The sequence below is a fragment of the Megalops cyprinoides genome, chromosome 9 (genome assembly GCF_013368585.1).
Source record: "Megalops cyprinoides isolate fMegCyp1 chromosome 9, fMegCyp1.pri, whole genome shotgun sequence".
Taxonomy (NCBI): domain Eukaryota; kingdom Metazoa; phylum Chordata; class Actinopteri; order Elopiformes; family Megalopidae; genus Megalops; species Megalops cyprinoides.
In genome coordinates this window covers 22,359,837-22,384,547 of record NC_050591.1, presented here as the reverse complement: position 1 = coordinate 22,384,547, position 24,711 = coordinate 22,359,837, and the positions used below count along the sequence as shown (strand labels likewise).

Sequence of the window (24,711 nt, the reverse complement as noted above, 5' to 3'; positions counted from 1 at the left end):
TGTGTATGGCCGAGTTCATTTCAAGGATAGGGACCGTGCGTCTTTTTAATATTTTAATAATTTTACCTTTATGGCGGAATATATGTCTGGTGTTGCTTGTGTTTACAGACCACAAATCCATTTTACACACGGGCAACTTATATTCTTTACTTTAAAATGCATTACAATAGGTTGCGATATTCACTGAATTTTGGAAAAAGTCACACATGGATGCTGCCTGATAACCGCTGTTCATGACTGTGGTGCTGAAATGGTGCCGACAAGTCAGCAAGAGTTTTTTGTGCTTTCCTGTATAGTAACGGTTTAAAATATGTGAAAATAAATGCGACATTTCTCATGTCACTAAATGAACAGCATCTTCCCATTTGACAAAGACTATTAAAGGCTGCTCTCTCCCATATGCCCAATCAGACAGAAGGTCACCGAGGCGCGAGGCCCTCGTCACGTTCTCCTCGAAGAGTGCTCCCAGAAATATAAACCTTCGGTTACTTAGAGACGGAGTGCAGCGAAAACTACCCGTGTAATTTTATACACTGAGGACATTTTAGAATCCCAACAAGACGTCGCACACGTTTAACTATTTTACGAGGACTATTCCTGTATATGCTCAATGCATTTGTAACGTTTTATGTTGTTTTGCTTGCGATGAGAGGAAATACATAGAGAATTCACAAGGCTGTCAAGATCGGGAATATAGCTGCAAGATGCTTCAAATCAAGGATCGTTGCTGAGAAGTCTATTTTTGTCAGTTTTACTTGAATACGCGCTGATCCAACATGCCAAGTCGCCAAAAGAAAGTAATATTTTGTTTAGCCGGAGTGTTGAGTTTTGCGTGTGTCCTGGTCGTTGCAGCTGCGATGGGAACTCCTTTTTGGGTGAAGGGAACCGTTCTGTGCAAAACTGGCGCTCAGTTGGTCAACGCCACTGGATCCGAGCTGGAAAAATTTGTCGGCAAGATTAGCTACGGTCTTTTCCACGGACAAAGGCTGAAGCAGTGCGGGCTAGGCGGGAGACCCTTCCGGTTCTCCTGTAAGTAACGTGCACCCGTGCAACTCATGAATGTAACGGAATGAAAACGGTATATTTAAAGATAACAGTTCATCGCAACATCGTGTTGCCTTACCTGCGCATCAATTATTAAAACTCACTGACAATGCAACAAGCAGCAAACGTAAGCAATTAATTATTAAACAGAGAAGCAAAATGTAAAGTGTAACAGCCTCAGCTACTATTCGTGCCTTGGTGTGTCTGCAGGCTGTGTCATTTATTTAAGCTTCCCGTCAAATAAGAAACGAATACCATCTCAGCTACTTGACAGTTTAATATAGATAGATTAATATAAGATAGCTTTTGGGGCTGCGTATGGCCATGCATGACTTCATTCCAATTTTATTTTGTTCAGCTGTTGACTCAGACTTTGGTTAAGTGGTCTGGTAAATTGCTCACGCTGTCAGAGCATCAGAGCAGATGTTAATTCGAGTGGTTTAACCGTCCTAGTCGAAGTATTAGTCTCCAGGGAGCCCCGGAAACTGGGGAGCGGTGAGCGAAGCTCATATTAAAGACGTAAGACATATAGACATAAGCGCTGCAGACATCTGATGATTTATGTGGTGGAACAAATAATGTGCCTTACATTATTTGCAAGTGATTTACAAGTGACTGTGTTTTTTCTTTAGTTCCTAATAGTTTATAGTTGGAAATTCTTTTGAGATGGGAGGTTAACAAAAAACATAACTTTACAGAAGCAAATATCTCATTACACGTTTGGTTATTAAGTTTTCCATGATCGTGCAGTAGGCACGAAGTCGCAAAGCGTGAGTGTGCGAAAGAACTACCAGTGCGACGTACTGAGCACCGACAAAATGCAACCGTTTCTCACACTGATTAAATGCCAGACAATTCGACCTCCTGGGTAATTCTTCGTTAATGAGTTTTGGAACTTTGTCAAAGCTGAGACATTCTTTCTGCTTGACTTGTAACTGACCACGTATTGTAGAACAAGAATAGACTGTTTCCATGAGTTCACTGTGGCGGCCTGATTGGTTTCGGGTCGCATGTAACTCATCACCCAAGAAAGATGCATTCTTTGGAAAGGAGGAGAGAGAGCTTGAGTTTAAAGGAAAGTTTCCTGTTAATCATCATGTTGAAACTTCTACACCGTTTCAATCATCGTGTGCGCGTTCAGGCGCTGTGTAAATGGGTCAATCAAACAAATCGAGTTTGGTCGTTCTGCCTAAACCCAGTGAAATGGATGCCTGTGCAACTTTGAACATTATGCTTTAATGTATCCATGATGTGGATTATTGGTCCAACTAAGTTTTGGCTTCCAAAACTTAAACTGGTTTATTAACGATTTAAACATAATCCAATGGATTAGAGGCCATCTATAGGCAAACATGACGAAACCATCACCACAATACCATGAAACAATCATTAACTAGCGTGACAACTTTGGTAATTGTAGTTTTGATAAGACATGACAAAATGCGTGTATTTCATATTGTGATATGAAATAAATGAGGACAATATACTGATTCATCTGTGAACAATACAAACATGGAAAACAAAAGCTGTACTGTTTTTTTTTTATAAACAAAATAAACTGTCTTCCTCGACAAATGAGTGAGGACATTGTTACTCTACTATGAGGTTGTTTGTGCTAATGATTCGCTTCATCATATTTATCTGGCTCGAGGATTTGTGATGTGAATTATTCTGGGCGACTTGTAGGGTTGTCAATCTTCAGTACAGAGTTACAATTCAACCAAAATTAATTGTTCGCATGAATAATGAGCGCAACATGACAAAATCTGGCTATTTTCTCTCAAATCTTTTTCATTATGTTATGCTTTCAGCCTCTACAAATCACTTTCGCACAGGTTCCTAAAACAGAATTACAAATGAGTGGAAAAAATGAAGGAATATGTTTTAAATAACGTTTTTCCTCTCAATATGGGATGTAACATCTATGAATGTATGGTGTTTTATACAGTCACTAATTAAATTAAATTAAAAATATGATTCTTCTTGATTACAAGTGTAACAATATGAATTGCTAACGCTGCAATTGTTGCAATGTTGCATCGCATAGTTGATGCCCTTAACTAAATTATTTTAAACATAAAACAATACTTTGACACGCGACAGTTGTCGCTGGTATTTGGCGCTAACAGTTCCATCACAGATGCATCCAGTGTGTCATGAAACGCCACTATCAGCCTTCGCCGTTTGCATTCGTTTTCTGCTTCCTTGTTCTTTGTGATGCTCTCTTTATCCGAAGACTCAGGAAGACGGCGCTTTCTTCATATGGATATAAATCAGTGTTTTGTAAAAACATTTTTTTTCTGCTTATTTGGCCCCTTGTTTTTTCTTGACACAATGCAGATTAATCCGGCTGGGGTAGCTTTATCTGTCTGCTTGTAATGTTGCAAGCTCCAGTGGAAGCCATTTGACCAAAATACTGGCAATTTATTGATAAATATAAAATAAATGTAATTGTACAGCAGTATGCAGACAGACTTTTGACTGAGCCGATGCTAGTCAGATTTGAAAATGTCTTCTTTTCAAATATACCTGTTACACTTAAAGGCTAGCTATCTGTAAAAATATGACCACTAGAGGTGTAGTAAATTTTGTTCTGGAAAAAAACTGGAAGAAAATAAGACAATGTGTTCATTCACTACACCAAAATAGTAATATCTGCCAAAGTTGCTGGTTGTGGTAAGGATTCAGATGATGCCATAACGGTGTAAACTTACATAACTCCTCTGTGATGTCTGTCTGCTGGCAGTTTTTCCTGACCTTTTGGACGCAATCCCGGCGAGTCTCCATGTCAGCGTGATCCTCTTCTGCTCCGTGCTCATCGTCTTCTCCTCCGTGGCATCGTCATTTTTCATGTACAACGCCTTCGGCAGTCCCTATGAGACGCTGCAGGGGCCCCTTGGCCTTTACCTATGGAACTTCATCTGCTGTGAGTACAGACAGATACACATGCATGAGCACCATACATATCGTGAACTCCAAAAGGACAATAACACATTTTTGTTGTTTTGGCTCTGTATTCTGGGATTTTGAATTTGAAATGATACAGTAACTATAGGGTTAAAGTGCAGACAGCTTTAACTTAATAGGGTAGTTTCATCCATATTGGATGAACTGTTTAGAAACCACAGCACATTTTGTACATAGCCCCCCAGCCATTTTGGGGTGTTTGGACATTATATTAACACTATAGTTCAATAAAGTATTTATGTCTATTACTTGGTCTCATATGTTTTGCATGCAATGACTGCCTGGACTCTGCAACCCATAGAGCATCACCAGACACTGGGTATTTTCCCTGATCATGCTCTGACAGGCCACTGCTGTAACTATCTTCAGGTCCTGCTTGTGTCAGAGGCTTTTTTGTCTTCAGTCTTTCTTTAGCATATGAAATGCATGCTCGGTTATTTTAAGATCAGTTATCGCTGTGGGCTGTAAAGAATTTTGCACTTTTGGGTTAGGATTAGGCCTAGGGTTAGGGTTAGCAACTGTTTTAGCAGCTGTTCTTGAGGTTTACTAGTGTTTTGCATCTTGTAGTGTACACTCTCAAGTTCTGGTGTAGTTTTCTGTGTGTTGCATTCTTTGATACATCTATGCATGGAGAAACTTCCCGATCTGTTGGACTGTCATTAGAGGGATTTCTTTACAATTTAAAGTGTTCTTCAATCAGCTACTATAGTCTTCTTAGGTCTACCAGGTCATTTGTTATTGCTGAGCTCGCCAGTACTCTCTTTCTTCTTAATGACATGCCAAAAAATTTATTTTGCCATGCCTGATATTTTCACTATGTCTCTGATAAATTTATTCTGATTTTTCAGCCACATGATGGCCAGTTTTATTTGGGTTGACACTTTGGTTGTTGTGTTGTGAATCACAAGCAGCAGACTACAAAGGCAAATGCAAATCCTAGGATCAAGATCATTGACAGTTCCCTTGTGCATGCGTTAATGGCGCTAACAAGTACACCTGGTCTATAAAAGACAGTTGTAAATCAATTGTCCAGATACTTGTGGTACCCTAAAATGGGGGTACTGTGTACTAAACCTGCTGTAATTTCGAAACGGTTCTTATGATATGAATGAAAATATCAAAGCTGAGGGTCTGCATTTCAACCTGGCAGTCATTGTGTCACGTGACATTCAAAGTGCTGGAGTACAGAGCCAAAACAACAAAAAACATGTCACTGTCCGAATACAATTGGATTTCACTATATAGGCACACACAGACATGCAGCATATCCCACACATGCATGAATTGGCACATTCATTCATGCCCCTGACAAAATAGGAACACAAAAAGTAATAAAAAATGTATATTTAATGTTAGAATTGATATTTAGTAAAGGACATGAATAAATATGGAGTGCACTGTCACACACTACACACACTTGCACACATACATAGACACAAGTAGGTATATACACACACCATGTACCATACATAGACACATCCAACAAAAAACACAGATACATATGCCACACACAGCACCTTTACACAATACACACCACACAATGCAACAAACTTACATATAAATATATTTTTCCTGTTTGACTTATGTATTTGCCCTAGAGTGCTCTCACTGCAATTTTCTGGAAATCACTAAACTCTCCTCAGATTTGATAGGGAAGGATTTAGCTCAGTCATTGATTTACAGATGTAAGTGGTGTACAGCCTTCAGGCACTGTGAGCCCTGTGATAGCAACTCGGTTTCCCTTTCACTTGATTGGAAGAGCTCGTCCCTAATCGTTAATGTTGAGGAGATGGAGTCATGTAAAGTCAAAAAAAGCACAGCTGGATTTCAGACCCCCGCCCTCCTCTTTTCGCACAGGTTTCTGCAGCTGCCTGGTGATGATCCTCTTTGCCTCGGAGGTGAGGCTTCACCGCCTGTCGGAGAAGATCTCCAACTACAACGAGGGCAGCTTTGTGTACAAGACGCACACGGAGCAGTTTGACCGCTCCTTCTGGATCATCCTCTTCACCTTCCTCGCCCACGGCCTCAACATCCTCCTCATCCGCGTGGCTGGAATCCAGTTTCCCTTCCAGGAGGCCAAAGAGGCGGACGTGAACGTGGGAGCCTCGGATCTCATGTACTGACGAGGCTTCGTTTCAGGGCCCCTGACTTGGTGGTACTGTGACACCGAGCTTCTGCTGTTACCTCTCCTCAATAGGCGTCTTACAGCATCAGTTTTTCCGGTCCGTTCGCGCGTTGAAAGGACAAGGCAAATCTGACCCTCTTAAGCCGCTACTTTCCCTTTCAGAGCAAACTGTCTGTCTTTCAAATGACAGCTAGAGACAGTTTCCGGGCCGCCGTTGTAAGGGAACTGTCTTAAATCGTTAGGCACAGGGGGGGGTCTAAATTTTCCACTGCATTCAAGCGCTGGCAATTACTGCATTGATTAAGTTGCTAATGACCAGCTGGTCACAAGTGCATGGAGATTCGCTATCGCTCTTCTTAGATTATGCTTATCCGGTGACAGTATTCCTTTCATGTGTGTTTATTGCCAGCAAACTTAACTAAACCACGAAAGGGACTGAATCAGCATTCCAAAGACGGACATTTCCTGGGATGCACAGCAACTCAAGAAGGATATTATCACTTTCTGTGCAGTTGCTGAAGAACAAGAGGGAGGAAGAGCAGATCATGCCTTAATTAATTCCTCAAAAATGTGGCTTCCTCCTTCCTTGCTTGTTGTTTCTATTGTTGTTTTTCTTATATTCCCTTTTTACTTCCATTGACTTGAACGGCACATTGCAGTACCATGAAAACAGAAAGCTCAAAGTCTTGAGAGTAATGTCATTGTGTTATAGAGGTGGAGCACATGTATTTCTTTAAGCTGGTGTTTCATGAGTTTTTCAGTTAGAAAGCTCCACATAATGTGCCAATAGTTATAATGATTGGTATTTGTAGTAATTTGATGTCTTTTTTTATCATATCCAGAAAGCAAAATAGATTTGTTATAGGCTCTAGTTTTTATAGCTGTATTATATATGGTCATTCATGTTGTCATGAAACCTATAAGGAAAAGTGGTTCAATTTTTCATGAGTTAAATTTGTGCATTTCTATCTGCTCCATGTCCACGTTTCCAGAGGCTATCACACAAAATGAATAAAATCTGGGGAAAATTAACTCTATTTTTGTGCAAACACCAACAACCAGTCTAATTATGCTATTTAAATAAATCATGAATTCAGTTTATGCACATTACTATTTTACTGTGCAGCAAAGGGGTGTTATTGTCATGCTTCCGTCACTCCGAAATCAGTCAGATTTACTTACTTCTAAAATTTACACTAGGGGGCAGTGTTTCCATATATCTTAGAAATACATTGCACTGAAGTGCCATACCAACGCAAATAAAAACACCGCGGAAAAACACCACACTCCGGCTCGGCTCAGCTCAGCTCAGCCCAGTGTAGAGACATTTCCACTACTGCAAATGTGATAAATCCAGAAAAAATGGCAAATACAAAAAATGCACACATAATTCGTTTTTTGAAAGCAATGTTGTGAATGTCGAATACAGATACAGATTAGCATCAGGAAACATCAAGACTCGAGCATGTAGGCATCATATTGAACAATGGGATTGGACAGAATTTCACACTGCTAGTGTTGCCATGGGGCTCAGGTGATTATACTGATTAGTCATACTGAAGGTGAGAGACACGCCCGCCCACAGCACTGCTATGCCCAGGTCTTGAATGCAACAGGCTTCTGTGTTACACCTTTCTGCCTTCTGAATATGCAGTACCAACCAGTGTGGACTCCTATAAACTCTTACACACACCCCTGGTCTCCAAACAGCACACACCAGTAGAGCTACCGTCCAACTCATCCTTTGAGAGAATTCATCTGACTGCCTGCCTGTTTCTCAGAATCTGAGAGGAACCTGAGGATTCAAGGTATGGTTTTAGCACTGCTGTTTGATTGTTTGTTTTTTTTTAGCCGCACAATGTACTTACTTAGTACATTGTCATTGTCATTGTACTTAGTACATAGTCTTTTGTTAAGCTTCTGTGAGGCACATGCAGTCCACAGAGTTCTGTAGACAAAAGAACTGAGAATTAAAAGGGGAACAATTTTAACAATGGACGTTTCTGTTTACTTTCAGAAAGTTAAGTCCTTTATGTCATCTTGCACAAGTATGAAACAATATCTACACAAATATGTATAATACACATGAATATTGCTGTAGCAATGATGATATCTGATTTCTCTCTGTCTTTCTCTTTTTCTCTCTTTTATATATATCTACACAGCTGTCTCTATATATTATATACACTACCAGTCAAAAGTTCGAACACACCTATTCATAGAAGGGTTTTTCTTTATTTTTTACTATTTTCCATATTTTGGAATAATAGTAAAGACATCAAAACTATTAGAATCAGAATCATCTTTAATGACCACATGACCGAGGTTGGTGGAATTTGCTTTCGGTACAGCATGGTGAGTAAGCTCAATTAAACAGTGTCATTAACATCAAACATAGGCAGATATCAACATCACATTAGACATTAGAGACAATGACTATTAAATAACAAAAATGAAATTATGCGGTGACCAAAAAACCTTTAAACAAATCAAAACTATGTTATATTTTAGATCTTTCAATGTATCCAACAAAAATTGATTAAAACATGAACATAAATTTATGTATAGGCATCAATATCACTATTTATATATGTCTAAGAAACAAATTGAAACAAGCATTTAACCATAAGTCTTTGGATCAAAATATCTTGAATGCATGTTTACCATTATCTTAATCAGGTATGTCTAATGTATATAGTGTCTAAAACCCATAGTTATATAAATGAATGATTGAATGAATGATTGTAAGAAATTACAGACTCAGAGATACTGGAAGGTCAATGAATGACTGAACTGGGAATTGAGAGTAACACAACAAATATGTCAAATCCTTTTGAACTGGTCTGGTCATAATAAAGAGTGACTAAAGCATTCATTACTATTACAGGATTATTAAAACAATCAGAAATACTAAATACAGGTTCTGTAGGAACCACTGTCTTCTCTGTGTGTTATGGGTGAGCACTGATAGTTAAAAAAAAAAGGTGCAGTGCTGGTACTGTCCACAACTTCTTAGTTGTCAATGGAATGTAAGATGTACAGGTGTCTGATTTTGCTTTCCCGGGGTCTGTTTCCGGCTTGAATTTGTTCAATTTACCCCTGAAGACTCTTTATTTACTTTTAACTGGTTGATCAGTTTACACCTCTTTGCTGTGGTCACTGGTTGGGGGATTACAGATTACATACACAGGTTACTTTGTGTCATAACTGGGTATGAGACCAGAAGATTAAAGTTTCATTTCCATGTTGGGGCATGGAATCAATCAAAGCGATGAAAGCGACACCCTGGACAATCCAATAAATAAAAACAGCCAGTCTGGAGAAATATTTTATGCATCTGAATCTTGATTGATATTGATGTCATGCAAGGATTAGCTTTTGTTTGAATAAGCAATGTTAAGATAAGATAAAAGAGTTTTATTGTCATTGTCCAGGACAACCAAATTACGGTGACTCGAAGCCGCTAGGTCCATGCGCGCCGCCATTGGACCCATAGTTTTGTGCTACCTGTCGCTAACTTTTATGCATTCAATGTGGCACATGTTGGCACATATTGATTAAAGTTACTCTAATGGTGTGCGTAACAGTGAATACTTGAAAGTTAGCAAACAGTTATGATCAGAATTGCTGTGTAAAATATATGACATTTAAAATGTATAAGAGAAAACTGACTATTGGAGTCCCTCTGGATAAGAGCACCTACTGGAGTTGTCAGAGACCGCACACACGACTCATTGAGACCCGTATTTAAATGCAGACAGAGGACCCCCTGAGCGTTCGAGAAGGATACGGGCACATGATTCGCATTCTCTTGAAACATTCATCAAGGGCTGAGAGAGTGAATGAGCATTTAAAGGGGGTGGGGGTTGTCTCATAGTGATGGACGCATGCCACCACTGATCAGTCCGACCACGCTCTGCTTCCGCACGCCTCCAAATGGCAAAGTCGCGCTGCAGGGTCGCCGGTGGCCGAATTTTAATGCAGCCGGCTATTCAAACAGAGTTGATTTGTGCCACCTGTCGTAGATGGAAGACGACGCTGACGGTGACGTTCCTCCCGCCAACACGGAATTGGACGAAATACTCCGTCAGATATCCGACTTGGACAAATGGAGAGAGATCTTCAACGCTCGCGGGTGAGTTGAAGGGATTTAAAGCCATGCTTTGTTTGTTTTACTTTCAGATAAATGTAGGCTATATGTGCATTGAAATTTTTGACTCCAGTGTATAACCATGGGTCGGTTTACGTTATATTAAATAATGACCTTGTTTAAAGGCACACCAGGTGAATCATATCGTTAAACTGTGGTCTGCGGTATCCAGTTTGGACTATAAATTATTAAGTAGATTTGTTTCGTAGTTTCTACATGTCACACGGTATAGAAAACAGGTAATTTTATCCCATTAATATTGAGTAGAGCCTGTATGCAAACCTATATGGTCTCCTCTTGTATGTCTTATGTACCTACAGGTTGGAATTACAGGATTGCATAATAAAGGTAAGAAAGTTTAAGCCTTGAGCTACATCATTTAACACCATGTGCCTTCTCTACTATCATATATAAATCATTTTACGTAGCTTCTGCCTGATTCAAATTGCTTCAGGGAACAGAACTCCACAGTTTTATTATATGAGTGAAACTATCTGTGAGCAGGTATAGGTCATTGTTTTCTTCCTGTTACATTGTTCAGGCAGACCCACTCATCTACAGAAATTAATTGTAACATTACTTTTAAACAGCTTACCTAGCTGACACTTTTGTCCAGAGGCATAAACATTTTCATTTTTAAACAACAGCCAGGCTACAGCTGGATTTCACTTTAAATTGAATTGTTTCCCGTAAGCACCTTGCAACTATAGAGTCTCAGGAAACGAGCACATGTCCCTTTTGTCAATCCTTTTGTCCCTTTTGACCCCTTCTCTGCACTGCTATCTCAATGTCTACCTCTGTCTTCTGTCTAAGCTGCTGTTACGTACTGCTGCGGTTAAACAGTTGACATTTACATACAGACACAAAGCTCTCAAGTAGCCGTGTGTCATATGCATCCAATCAGGAGCCGTGTGTGTGTGGTCTTGTCGCTGAACCTGATCTCTCCTGGGCCGGCCGGAGGCCACAGAGAACAGCACAGGTGTAGTTTTACTCCTCACACTGCATGGCTCTCCCTCTCTCTCCTCCCTTCCCTCCCTCCATCTGTCTCTTTTCCATTCCTCTCTCCCTCTCCAGCGGGATGTCCTGGCTCACTTTGTGTTTGTGAGTGAGTGAGTGCGTGAGCTGTCTGGCTTCTCCAGCGCACAAACATCTGCAGCACGCGATGGCCGACTACCAGGAGCTCCTACACACCATCAGGGCCCTGCAGCCCTCCAGGCTGAGCTACATCGAGATCCTGCAGGAGGAGGTGCAGAGGAAGCAGGACGTGAGTCCCACAGCAGCACTACCACCAGCTGGGCAGCATGTGCCACGCTGAACTCTCCTGTCCTATCTGAGGGACTCGGCCTGCCACTCCTTTGGGATACAGTAGCAGCACCTGGACAGTGGTCACCAGCTTCTGTCCAATTAGAAACTGTTTTTCTCAACAGATTGCTGGGATTATGGAGCTACTGTGAGACTCCAGAACTGCTAGAATGCTTGAAAAGGAAGATGCTTTGTGTGTTGTTTTACTGACTCCAGTGGGCTCGTGTATGTGTTTGTGTGAGGAGGGTGGTTCTTATACTCCTCCAATTTGTTTTTCTTGTTCCAAAAGAGGCCGTTGGAGAGGGGCAAACCGGAGGAGGATGGTGAGGACGGGACGGGGAGGCCGCCGTCCAGCACCCAGGCCCCCCGCGGACGCGTCTCCCTGCCGACGGTGCCTTACTCCATCCCTCCAGCGCTGGCTGTATCGCCCGGCCTGGGTGGGCTGCCCATCTCCCCAGAGATGGCCGTGGTGAGTCTGCCACCCTGCCTTCTGAACATGAGCCTGTAATCCAACTCTCTGCAGCCCGCTCCTCTCTCTCTCCCCCCCTCCGCAGGGCCCACAGCCGCCCCACATGGGTCTGCATCACAGACAAAGACCTAGAATAGAGCGCCTCATTTATTCATGAACCTCTTAAGAACAGAACAGAATGAGCCAAAGCAATTCAGGGAAATGGTTTGAGAAAACAGGAATAATATCTCTTCTGTAAACAATGTCTGTGTGTGTGTGTGTGCGTGTGTGTGTGTGTGTGTGTGTGGGTGTGTAATTGTGGGGACTGTATAATTTAATTATTCAGGTAGCAGATAGTCAATCACAGGTATAATTTAATAGTTTCCTGCATGCTTGCTTTTCCTGGAGGAAACTATTATAGTTTGTTGAAAATGATAAAAATCACAGAGTCTCGTAACAGACCAAAAGGGATCTGTAGTTGAATATAATTCTGTAGGGATGCAGATCATGTTCATTATTAAAGACTAAATATGACTAAATGCAAGACTGCCAGATCAGATCTCCACAACCATAACTTTAATTACTTAAGTGCTTTCAGTTTTTCTGTCTTTATTTTGCAGAATCTCCGAAAGATTTTATTTGGCAATACCTTTCACATCTTCAACTATGAGTGGAAAAAATCCTTCTTCAGGTTCAGGGAGCCATACTCAGAACTGTCCTATGCCCTTGAGGCTGAGCTGGTGAGTCCCGCAAAACTTTTGTATTGGTCAGAGTGGCAGTTTGGAGCAGTAGTGTGGAGCTGTGGCCAGGTATAAGAACTCCTAGTACCATCTACACAAGAAAGTCAAACTGTCAAATATCACCTATGATCAGATTCCAAAATACACAGTCATAAACCTATGAAACAGGCTGAATCTAGCTGAGATCAGAGGTGTGATGGTCTAAGAAATGGGGATTCAGTTGTACCTATAAGTGAACTGAATCTCCTGAATTGCTTTAGGTGAAGTCTTGACTGCCAAAATCTTGTTTTTCATCAATATTTAAATGCAGGGAGAATACAGCCCTCATAAGAAAGCAGAAATGACCCAATCAGTAATTCAGTCTGGTATTTGCTAACAGAATAATAAATATCCTGGCCATGCACCAAAGACCTAAATCAAAGGTCATGATGATCAAACAGTGACTATTTCAGGCATGTATGGACTTGCCCAGTACAGGGACTCCAGCAACCACACAATAAAAAATGAAGAAGGCAGGGCAATGATCCAGTAACAGGCTATGCAAGACCACATTACTGAAAGCAGACAATGATCCTGTGTGGCTGCATGTTTACCATTACTGTGTATTTTTGGGGGAGTTATTTGCCAGGAGGGCATCCAGTCTTTTAGACACTTGACTCAGGGCCAGAAGGTTGTGTATTCAGATTCCTGATGCCTGAAAGTAAATTCCTGATAGCATCACTTTTTCTCAATGCCCCAATTTACCTGAATTTTCTGTTAAGTTTTTCTTGAACATCCAGAAGTTACAAAATGTGAGTAACTAAATGAACTGAATACCTTGCGGGAGAAGTACGGTAACAAAAAAGAAACCAAAACAAACTACAGTCATCTGCTGGATATTACTGGGATACTTTTCATGAAATAGTTTTCTCCTGAAAACTGGTCCAGCAATGTATGTAAGTATGTAACATGTATGTATGTAACTGGTCAGGCAATGTATGTATGTATGTAACAACTGTACTCAGTGTAATGACTCATCATATTTCCATCTTTACAAGCACTCACTTTGCTAAAAGATCCACCCATACTGGTACATGTGAGTTAATTGTATTGGTCCAGCTCATTCAGGGGTGTTATGTGAGAAGGTCACGTTACAGCCCATATGACCCATAAGTTCTTTGTACTCCCAAATTTCCCCTAAGCGTGAAGATGTCTCTTCAAGAGGACGCTAAACAACTGCAATTAGCTGAATTAGCCTCACTGGTTTCCCGGTCATGGTGTCACTACAACTGCCTCATTATTATAGAATGAGACCTGGAGCACAGCAGTCAGACTTAAGTAAGGATCGATGTCACTGTTAAGTCAGGTCTCACGCCATTTTCCATTGTGGGCAAACAGTGGCTTTTATCACAGTACACCATTAGCAGTGTAGCAGAACACTCTGGCACAAAATGTCTGCTGACGTGTCTCTCTTCTATTCTTTGTGAAGTGATGAGGTTAGTTACTCATTAGTGCATAAACATGAGGTGCACAAAGACCTCAATCAGAACATGTAGGGAGGATGCTGCAGTGTACCTACTAGGAAATCCATCTCCAGCTGAGTGATAAGTAACCACTGCTTCCACTCCTGCAGGGTGGGGCCCGCGCCATTCAGATGGTAATTCAGGCCAACATCGTCAAATACCTGCTCTTCACCCGGCGCACAGACTCTGACTGCTGTCGCATGCAGAGGTAAGAATCAGACTCAGCCACCCAAACCAGCAGACCCCTTAGTTCTGCCACAGCAGAAACTAGTAAGACAAAAAAACTCAGGAAGATAGGTTTCAGTGGAGCTTTGTAAACAAGGAACTGTACCCTTGGGCCATGGCTGGGACCTTGACTTTTCTGAATCAATGACATTCATAAAGACATTATGAGCAAACAAATGATAAAAGACAATGCCCTTTGTATGGAACTTTGTCTTTTGTGTATCAATGACATCCATAAAGATATTATGAGCAAACAAATGGGCAAACAAACAACTAAAAACAATGCCCTTCCTATCCAATCATTTTAGGTATGCTTTGACTTCAGCTAGTGCAGGTACTGGTATCGTGTTATATTCAGACATTTTGCACCAACTGCATTCTTGTGAGAGATTCGTCATTTGTTTATGGGTATTAGTTTACAGCAGATACTGGTGAACCAGCAGAATATGCTATGTCATGTATCTGTCTGCTATTAAACTGCCCATTAAGCAGTCATGTTTAGCCAGTTTCCATCATCTGACCATGGGCAGAAATCGCTCCATGACTGAGGCTAATCACCACGTGATTACTACCATAACTGTTATATTTAAGCTCCATGACATTTAATTTAATTTTAAAATATGTTAAACAGGAAGAAGCATAAATAGAAAAAGTGAGTTAAGTATCTTAAAGGTAATAATTACATAGATGCGAACACTTTATAAGTCATTCAGAGGAATGAGATCATGAAAAGGATAATGATGATTGATAAGCAGGATAATAGTGAATAATAATGGGCACTACACTGGCAAGTCAAATGTACTGTTAAAGTTCTACATGATGACAATGAAAATATAAAGAAATAATATTTATTAAGGTACAAAGAGTATTTATAGTGTCAAAAACCAAAAGACTTGTATAATAGGGTATGTCAAAGGAAGTTGAACTAATATCCTACATTGCATGAGTTTAGTAGTTTTTCTTTCGATTCCCTGCAGCCTGAGAGAGGTGGGTGAGAAGGAGCAGGAGCGGGCTCTGGCTGCCGCCATGACAGACATCCTGTGGACAGCAGGCGAGGAGCAGAGTGCCACTGTATCCCTGGTGACCTCTGAGTACAGCTTCACCCCACATCTGGACTATAAACTGGACAATTTCACTGAGAGGGCAAGTGTTACATCACATAGAGGGCTTCTCAAAGCTCAGGCATACTGTTATCTCCTGTCAGACAGAGTAAGAAAGATCTGGCAGGGTAAGGCATCAGGACTCTTACTGGGATGAAATCAAGAATGTCCTGAAAACTGAAAACATGATAACCCACTGATGACAATGCATGTCCATGGGATAATCTGTATTGCTGCTGCACTCACTTTTTAAATTTCATTCTGCAGTTACAACTTTTCAGCTTCAGTGAGAAAGAGGACGTTCAGAAATTCATGTATGAGCACATCCAATGTGTGAGTAAAGTTTCACATACTCACAGTGTGAATACTTATTAACATTAACAGTGTAACCCAACAGACAATCCCCTTTGCTTTGAATTATTCACCACTAATGAATTCACATATAGTGAAAGAAAGTTAATGTTAATAATGACTGCCTCTTGTACCTGAAGTTTAAAGAGGAGGGGAGCCATGGGGTTATCCTGTTCCTGTACAGTCTCATCTTCTCCAGGACCATCGACAGGTAAGAGCCCTGTGCTCTGTGCACACCTGAGGTAATCGTGTAGCTGCTCATTATGACTATACGCTAACCCTAATTTCCACAGTGTTCAAACTGCTGAAAATTAATTAACTCCCGTCACCATGATATCAAGACATTCAGTGTTTGTATCATTTAGAGGCAAATCAACTGTGGCTCTGCCCATTCCTGCCTTCAAGAGGATTTTGGGTGTGCATATCAGGCCAGCACAACCTCACCATATACCATTTCTTTACACAGCCACACAACTGTACACACCTCTGCTATAAATACTACAGTCATACTTTTCCTGGTTTCCCTTGACCCACCTGTCCACAAAGGTCAGTTTGTTATGGAAATGCTTCTCATTTGCCTCAGGTGTAGCTGACTGATGGCTAGATAAGGTAGAGCAATGGAAGTGCAGCTTTAGTCAAACTGACCTATTTTTCTGCCACAGTTTCCTTCCCAGATTACACACTCAAGGAAGTAAATCACTGATCTGAGCAAACTAAATTATCAATTAATACTGATGTAAAAAAATGTTTATTTCTTAAAGACTCAGGGAGGACCTGGACTCCACCACCTCTCACCTCTTACAAGTGAGTCTGGGCAACTTTGTGTGTCGCCAGGTAAGCAGGACATTGTTTAGGTAGGGGCGGGGGTGTTCTCATTGGCTGCATGTATCTCTCTTGTAACTAGGGCAGCAGTTGCTATAGCAATGGTGTCCTTGATGTAGCACGACAGTGTTGGAAAGGGTTATTTCTGCCAGGTAGAACTGTGCTGCTGTGAATGAGACTCCTCTGTCGCAGCCGTGAGCCGTGTTACTGCATAGTGATAAAATAGAATTGCTTAGTGGTCAACAATGGTCTACAAGTCACAGTTTGCTTCTATGGCATTTTTGCATTGTCAGATCTCTGACATACATCCCACAAAGTAAACAACCCTGCGATCCACAATGGGATAACTTGTTCTATGGAGTTAAATGAGTGAAGGCACTCTTTGAGCACAAGCCGAGCTCTATGGTTTGAATTGGGTCCCAGCTGTACCATCAGCTGACAATGACCAAGAGCTTACAGTAGCAGAACACAGTGGAGTAGAGACTATCCACCAATGAGCACCAACTGCACTGTAGTGGGGGCGTCAGAATAGCATAGTGTTAAGGAGCAGGACTCGTAACCGAAAGGTTGCTGGTTTGACTCCCTGCTGGGGCACTGCTGTTGTACCCTTAGGCAAGGTACTTAATCCAGAAATGCCTCAGTAAATATACAGCTGTATAAACAGGAAACATCTAAAAAAAAACCTGTAACCTGTGTAAGCCACTCTGGATAAGGGTGCCTGCTAAATGCCAATAATGTAATGTAGTGCACTGTGTGACTTGCAGTGTGAAAATAGATGTTGGCTGCATGTGAATGTACTGGAGGATTGCACTCATCTCACATGTTAATGTGTTTTTTAGTATGTGTCTCTACAGTAACTACATGACATGACAGCAGTGTGTCTCACTTACTCACTCTCTCTGTGTTGGTGTAGTCTATCACAAGGTTAATTCAACTCAAATGAGCTTTAGAGAATTGTGCTGCCAAATCATTTTAAAACACAAAATGACAAGACACATATGCTGCAAGACACATGCTTACATAGCAAATACTACTGCCAATTAATTGAACGTCCCTCCTCTTAATCAGTTATATAGAGCAATCATTATATAAACAAACACCAAAACATTCAAAGATTCAACTCCAGAAATTTTCAAAAGGTGAAATACAGTTAAAATATGTGTAACGTTACTCATTGTGCCTGCAGGCTGTGGCATTTGGCTGCCAGAGGGGCTGTTTGTCCCTTTCCCATGCAAACGTCTCACCCTCCCACTCTGTATGTGTATGTCCAGGCACTGTTGAACCTGCTGTTGACGGGACGGGCCAGTCCCAATATGTTCAACGGGACGCTGCAGTACGGTGAGGACGGGGGCTTGCTGGAGCAGCCTCTGCGAGGGGTCCTGGCTCGCAGCGATGTGGGCTACCTGTACTGGAGCCGCGAGCAGGTGGAGCACGCCAAGCTGCCCATGGTAGAGCGACCATTGTACTTGGCAATAGCGCATTTCTAAGCCACACCTGTAACACATCTGAACACTGGGGCTGTACATGCCTCAGCCAGTTCTGTAGACATCTGAAGGGTGTATTCCCTTCTTCAGGAGCAGGCAGACAGGCATACTGCTCTCTCAAACATTCTCCCTTCTGTTTTTTTACCTGGCCTTCAGGTGGGCAGCATGCTAAAGACACCCAAGTTACCCATCTGGGTCTGCAACATCAACGGCACCTACAGTATTCTGTTCAGTCCCAACCGTTCCCTGCTTTCTGACTGGAAGATGGAGCACCTGTTTGACCTGTACTTCTATAACGGTCAGCCGTCCCAGAAAAGCACTGCGCTGCTGACCATAGGTAAGGCCTGTCTGCTTCTGCATGCCAGCACTCATACAAGATGATGAAATGTATTCATTGCCTGTGACCATGCACTGGAAGTACTCTAGGATTGTTTAGAGCACCAGTTTGCAACCGCATGCAATTCACAGTATTGTGAGCTGGTTCTCAGTGTCAGTTTTTTTTCTGCCCCAGTTGTTTTTTCTCATGTCATTGTCATGTTAGAGGTTGGTATGGGAAGAATCATGTTAGATATTGTTACATGCTGTCTGGAGACACATGACAGATCCCCCCTCTAATGACATGTCCTTTCTGCACCTCTGTGTACCTCTCTCCATCTTAGACACACACTCCCATCACTGGGAAGAGGGCCAGCGAGAAACACAGGGGGACCCAGAGAAGAGGTTCCCCTCAGTGGAGATGACCATCAGGACCAAGTGGGAGGGAGCAGCCATTGACTGGAATGGGACTGTTCCTTTTTTCTGACCTGTACTGTGAGGCCCACAGTAGCTTTTTCCTCTCCACACAGTTAGATTCATCCTCAATGCAGTGTCTACGCACAATGCTACAAAACACAGGGTGGCTGCCACACAGGAGTGCAATACAACACTAAACACACAAGCAACACGATATTGTTAAGAAATGCAACAACAGTGTGAACTTATACAACACAACAATGACAACAGACACTGTAGTTCAAAAATATCAGTAACGACACACTGATGTCAACTCACGGAGCACTGTCACCTCACACAACAAGACAACTCTGGCAACACAAACAGCAGTACAACTCAATGGCTAAGTTTCCATTCTGATTTGAATAATAGTCATACCCACTCATGTTGTGCCAAAAGCAAGCAAACAAAAAGACAATCCTGTCCTTTGCAGATTGTTTACTGAAGTCCCCTCCCTCTTTCACCAGTTCCATATGCAGATTGGCTGTTTTATTTTTGCATAAAAACAGTGTGCAAGGGGAATGGAAAAAGCATGATACTGTATGTGGGTAAACCGGTTCAAAATGTGTGTTTGCAGCCAAAACCAGATGAAGGTGGTGAAATCAAAATTGTGGGATTCAAATACAGATATCTATCCAAACAGAAGCACTCATTGGCTGTAGGTCCATCAGAAATCTCACAGTTGAATGTATCGTATTACCATCACACATCCAGCACTGTTGGCATTCAGTGCACTGCACTGTACACCAACAGACATAATACGAATGACAACCAAGCCTCTGGGCTTTTTGCCACCATCTCCTTCTCCTGTCTTTGAGAGCTGGCAGTTCTGGTTCAGGTTTCAGCATCAGCTTTCAGGATTTATTTCATGATTGGTGCTTTTGTTTTGTTTTGTTTTTTCTTTTTTAATCAAAAGCAAGTTTTGTCTCCTCATATGAAAGTACATTTCAATGAGAATTTTATACCTAAAAATAGCTGGACATTTTCATATTTCAGAGGGATGCAAGGCAGTGAATTTTACACAGGCCATCACTGAGGCCTGTGTAATACCTCGTCAATAACGGTAATGTTATTTAGACAAATAAAAGGAAATAGAAAATCAACATGTATTTGTTCACTGTCTCCATAGAAACACGTGTTCATTAAGGACTGAGTGATGAGGGTCATTACTGTCATCTGATTCTATTAGTGTGGCTCACACAGACGGACACACACATTAGTCTAAGCTTTCAGTTGTAAACCATTAGGCAGAGACTGAGAATTCTGAAGCTATACAGCTGTAGCTATACAGTATTTAAACTTTCATAACCAGTACATAACCAGTAGTCACATGTGGTTTGGTTCTGTTTATTCTTTCCACCATTTAAAATAGTGGCAAAGCAGAGGCCGTTTTTGTTGTACAGACAAAACTTTGCATGGATGTAGAGGGCATTGAGATCTGCTTGTTGTCTTTACAATAATGAACAAAAACAATATTTTGAATGTCTTAAAGTGCTTCTTTTATAGAACTGCAGAAAGCGGACTTTGTAACATCAGCACTTACCAGGGCAGTACTTAAATAAGTACGTAATAAGTACGTAATAAATAAAAAAGTATAAAAAAAAGAATGTGGTTACATTAGATCAAGTCCTGATGACACTAGTCATGTTATACACACTAATATAACCGTACCCACTACATACTTTTTCTTCCAAACATTATTCTCATACATCTAATTACAAATTGCTCCCATATCCTGCCATTTCATGGTCAACATTTTGGCTTTAGATAAAATCTCTGTTTCGTCTGATCTTATTTAGGCTGTATTGTGCAAGTATCAGGTGAGAGATACACATAAATCATCACAACAAGTTAACCACAAGGGGGTTTATGAGCAAATTTTAAAGAAATATCGTCTGAAAAAAAAATCCATATTGTCGTGGCCACATACATTACAAAGAAAATGACCGCAGCCAGTTCACTCTCGTCCAAACATATTCTGTTCAGATCTGTTTTGCATTCAACGAGGTTTATGACCGTCCTCATTGAAGGAATTTACAAAGAGAAGGCTATGACTTCATGTCTGAAGTAAATAACTTTACCATGGTGTCCTGTAAAGACACGAAATAATACAGGTGTGCGTCTAATACCAATAATGCAACACAGTGATGACGTGTTCATCTTTAAGTTTGTTTTCTATTTTGTAGCCTACATTTGGAGGAGTTTGCAATAGAAACATAATAACATAATACCGATGTTAATTCTTAATGTGGACTTACAGGAATCGATTATTTAATTTCATCCATTATCATTTTTGTCATACAATTACCCCTGACAATCAAAGATCAGATTTACAATCAGTGATCAGATCTACGCGTAGTCTGTATCGACAGCCAAACGTACTGGCTTACTCGACCACATATCAGCATGACGATGACGTAGTTCAGTGCCAGTCTATTTATGGGAGGGAGGGACTCCCTAGAGACGACTGCCCATGCTTATTCTCGTCATCACGTACGAACACGCTCTTTGCGTCCTACAATATAGTACGTCGTGTCAGCGTGTGATGTTCGAGAATAGTGTCTTTGAGAGGAAAGGCGGTGGAATTCTTTGTAGGTTCGATTGATTTTTAACTTCCTTTTCTGACACGGCGTCATCACAAAACACTGTTCCCTTCCGTTCCATGGAATAACATATCAGTTTTTGTTGAAAAGAATCAGCGTGTGGGTAAACTTATGGGGCAGTGACAGCGCGATTGTTCACTTCGTGTGTGGACGTCAGTAAGGAGCCAGTCGCTTGGATCTGGGAGAAAGTGGCAGACTACATTACGCTCTTGCGAGGCAATTAAGTTACTCACCAGTAAGTTTCGATGGTTTACTAGCGATGAGCCGCCCGTCCTCTACCGGACCAAGCGCGAGTAAAACCTGTATCAAACAGCAGCACGTCCCGTCCGCGACGGCCCAGATTTCAGTCTCCGTGCGACCCAGCGCCAGCCTCACCACAGCGGCCGCTGTCATTCCTGGACCGGGTGCTGTGTCGCCACAGCACCACGAGCTCACCTCCCTGTTTGAGTGCCCGGTGTGTTTCGACTATGTCCTTCCTCCAATCCTACAGTGCCAAGCCGGGCACCTGGTTTGCAACCAATGCAGGCAGAAACTGACATGCTGCCCAACCTGCAGGGGAACGCTCACCCCTAGCATCCGGAACCTGGCTATGGAGAAGGTGGCATCCGCCGTCCTATTCCCCTGCAAGGTATGTATGGCAGGTAACCGCAGTGTCACCTTCCGTGACCCATTTATCTACAACGAGACAAAGCGTTTGTCTGTTGTTATTGTTCGCTGGCTGGCAAATGCACAAATGTTTCGTATTGTCTCCATACTGACCGCTTCCCTTTGATGGATAAACGCCTGATTAAGGGTTAACATTGTCTGCGTTGTAACTGTCCATCTATGCAATAGGTTGCAGCACTTGTGATGGTATCGGTGGCTACAGATCACTTTAGCGCACAGAGATGCGCTTGGTGGAGATGCGAAGTAGCACAGATTTCTGAACCTGTCGAGACAAGTTGCGCCTTTGACTACAGAGACAGTTTGTGAAGCCTCACGATAAGCCATTCACCCTCTTTATCCAACAGTTTGAACGCAAGGACATAAGGACGTATTCGCAAAGTTCCTTTGACGACTCTGCTTGCTTGCTTTCGTGAATGTAAAGCGAATCTGGTGTGTCGTTTAAAGGAACCTCGGCTGTCATGTTGAACCCCATCAGCTGAAAAATAACAGCGGAGAGTTAAGCGAGTCGGGCCGGTATAACTGGAGTCTAAACCTGCCATCGAATCAGCTGTCAAGTGTCAACAGATGTGGCCAAGCCCAAACGTCCACCTACACCGCAGCCTGTGTGCTTAAGAGTTGTATTTGCTGGCTCAGGTCAAACAAAAGAGGTGCACACTGAGCTGTAGTTGCTATGGACAGTACCACCATTTATGCAAAGCTTCACCCATTTTATGAACAGTGGCAGGGACAGAACAGACTATGAAAAATATAAAAATCATGTACATCAAGCCACTGTATAGCTTGATGGAGATATTCAATAGCTCCATGTTTTTTTTTTCTTTAAATAATGCCGTTACTGTACTTTACAATTTGCAAAACAGCTGGTTTCAGAACAATCTGAGACTGAAACTGTTCTGCAAAAGCCTTACACTCCCCAGACCCACTGCCTGTTTACTTTCAGCATAAGATGAATACGGTGACCTGCATCTGACAGTGAAATGCTGTGTGCGTACCTTATTTTGCCTTACGTTACTTTGGACACAGCCTTGTACCATGCACATCTTCGTTCAGAGATGGCTCTATATTATTGTAGAGAGAGAGGCCTGTGTAGTCCCTGTGGGGAGAAAGAGGAACAGCGATTTGTAGAGCGCTCTATATATAACTCTGTCAGATATGCAGTGGCACAGGGTCAGGCAGCTGATTGGACGCAGCACACTGAGATAACTTGTAACGTGGGGTGACACGCATTCAAGGTCCTTCTTTGCAGGAACTACCTCCATGTCATGCTCCTGCTGCTATGGGGGTCACAATGTGAGCCCCGCTTATGGAATCCCACAGGATACCTGACCTCTCCCAGAAATGTGTTCATCCCAGAACCATTGCCAGAAATGCCAGACATGTGCTTTATAAATTATACTCATTATTATTATACTTCCTCCTTTTAGGTTGAAGAGTTGTTTTACAGGAGCCATGCTGTTGTCCTCATATTTCCTAATGATCATAATGAGTGTAAATATTGACCCTTGACCCCAAAATCAGAGACAAGTAATGTTGAACTGTGAAACATGCTGTTTCGAACCTTTGGTGTGACGCCGTTTCCCCCTCCACCCCTACAGTATGCCTCGACGGGCTGCATCCTCACACTGCACCACAGCGAGAAGCCAGAGCACGAGGAGCAGTGCGAGTTCCGGCCGTACTCCTGCCCCTGCCCCGGGGCATCCTGCAAGTGGCAGGGCTCACTGGACGCCGTCATGCCCCACCTGGTGCACCAGCACAAGTCCATCACCACGCTGCAGGGCGAGGACATCGTCTTTCTGGCCACAGACATCAACCTGCCGGGCGCAGTGGACTGGGTCATGATGCAGTCCTGCTTCGGGTTCCACTTCATGCTGGTGCTGGAGAAGCAGGAGAAGTACGAGGGCCACCAGCAGTTCTTCGCCATTGTGCTGCTCATCGGCACGCGCAAGCAGGCCGAGAGCTTCGCCTACCGCCTGGAGCTCAACGGCCACCGACGCCGGCTCACCTGGGAGGCCACGCCCCGCTCCATCCACGAGGGTGTGGCCACGGCCATCATGAACAGCGACTGCCTTGTGTTCGACGCAGCCATTGCCCACCTGTTTGCTGAAAATGGCAATCTGGGCATCAACGTCACCATTTCTACCTGCTGCGCCTAAACAGTCTGTTTATTTAAATGGGAGCACAGAGGACCTGCAGAGAAAGATGCTGTCATAATTTTTGTTTCATAGTTCTGAATCACTTGTTCTACCAAGTTTTGTACTGTGCATTGTCAAAAAATTTGACATCACTGGGGAAATGTTCTTTCTGTTCTAAGATTGTTACATGGAAAATGTTGCATTTGTCTGTAAGCTTTAAAATGTGTATATTTACAAGTTATTGCCTTAGTAAATCCCGTTTTTAATAAAATAAAGCAT

At 42.2% G+C, this 24,711-nt stretch overlaps 3 protein-coding genes across 3 annotated transcripts; all 3 read left to right on the top strand.

Moving 5' to 3' along the window:
* The first annotated feature begins 776 nt into the window (after positions 1-776).
* clrn1 (clarin 1) lies at positions 777-6,134 on the top strand. The gene is made up of 3 exons (XM_036537539.1): positions 777-1,029; positions 3,791-3,970; positions 5,869-6,134. Exons 1-3 carry the CDS (start codon positions 777-779, stop codon positions 6,132-6,134), a joined length of 699 nt encoding a protein of 232 aa, XP_036393432.1.
* Positions 6,135-11,448: 5,314 nt separating this feature from the next.
* Positions 11,449-19,359, top strand: mindy4b (MINDY family member 4B). The gene is made up of 11 exons (XM_036537623.1): positions 11,449-11,550; positions 11,878-12,057; positions 12,657-12,776; positions 14,389-14,486; positions 15,481-15,646; positions 15,871-15,936; positions 16,095-16,165; positions 16,716-16,788; positions 18,048-18,224; positions 18,417-18,602; positions 18,829-19,359. Exons 1-11 carry the CDS (start codon positions 11,449-11,451, stop codon positions 19,060-19,062), a joined length of 1,473 nt encoding a protein of 490 aa, XP_036393516.1. The 3' UTR covers positions 19,063-19,359.
* Positions 19,360-21,571: 2,212 nt separating this feature from the next.
* On the top strand, positions 21,572-24,584 carry LOC118783278 (E3 ubiquitin-protein ligase SIAH2). The gene is made up of 2 exons (XM_036537061.1): positions 21,572-22,262; positions 23,896-24,584. Exons 1-2 carry the CDS (start codon positions 21,894-21,896, stop codon positions 24,451-24,453), a joined length of 927 nt encoding a protein of 308 aa, XP_036392954.1. The 5' UTR covers positions 21,572-21,893; the 3' UTR covers positions 24,454-24,584.
* The last annotated feature ends 127 nt before the right edge of the window (positions 24,585-24,711 follow it).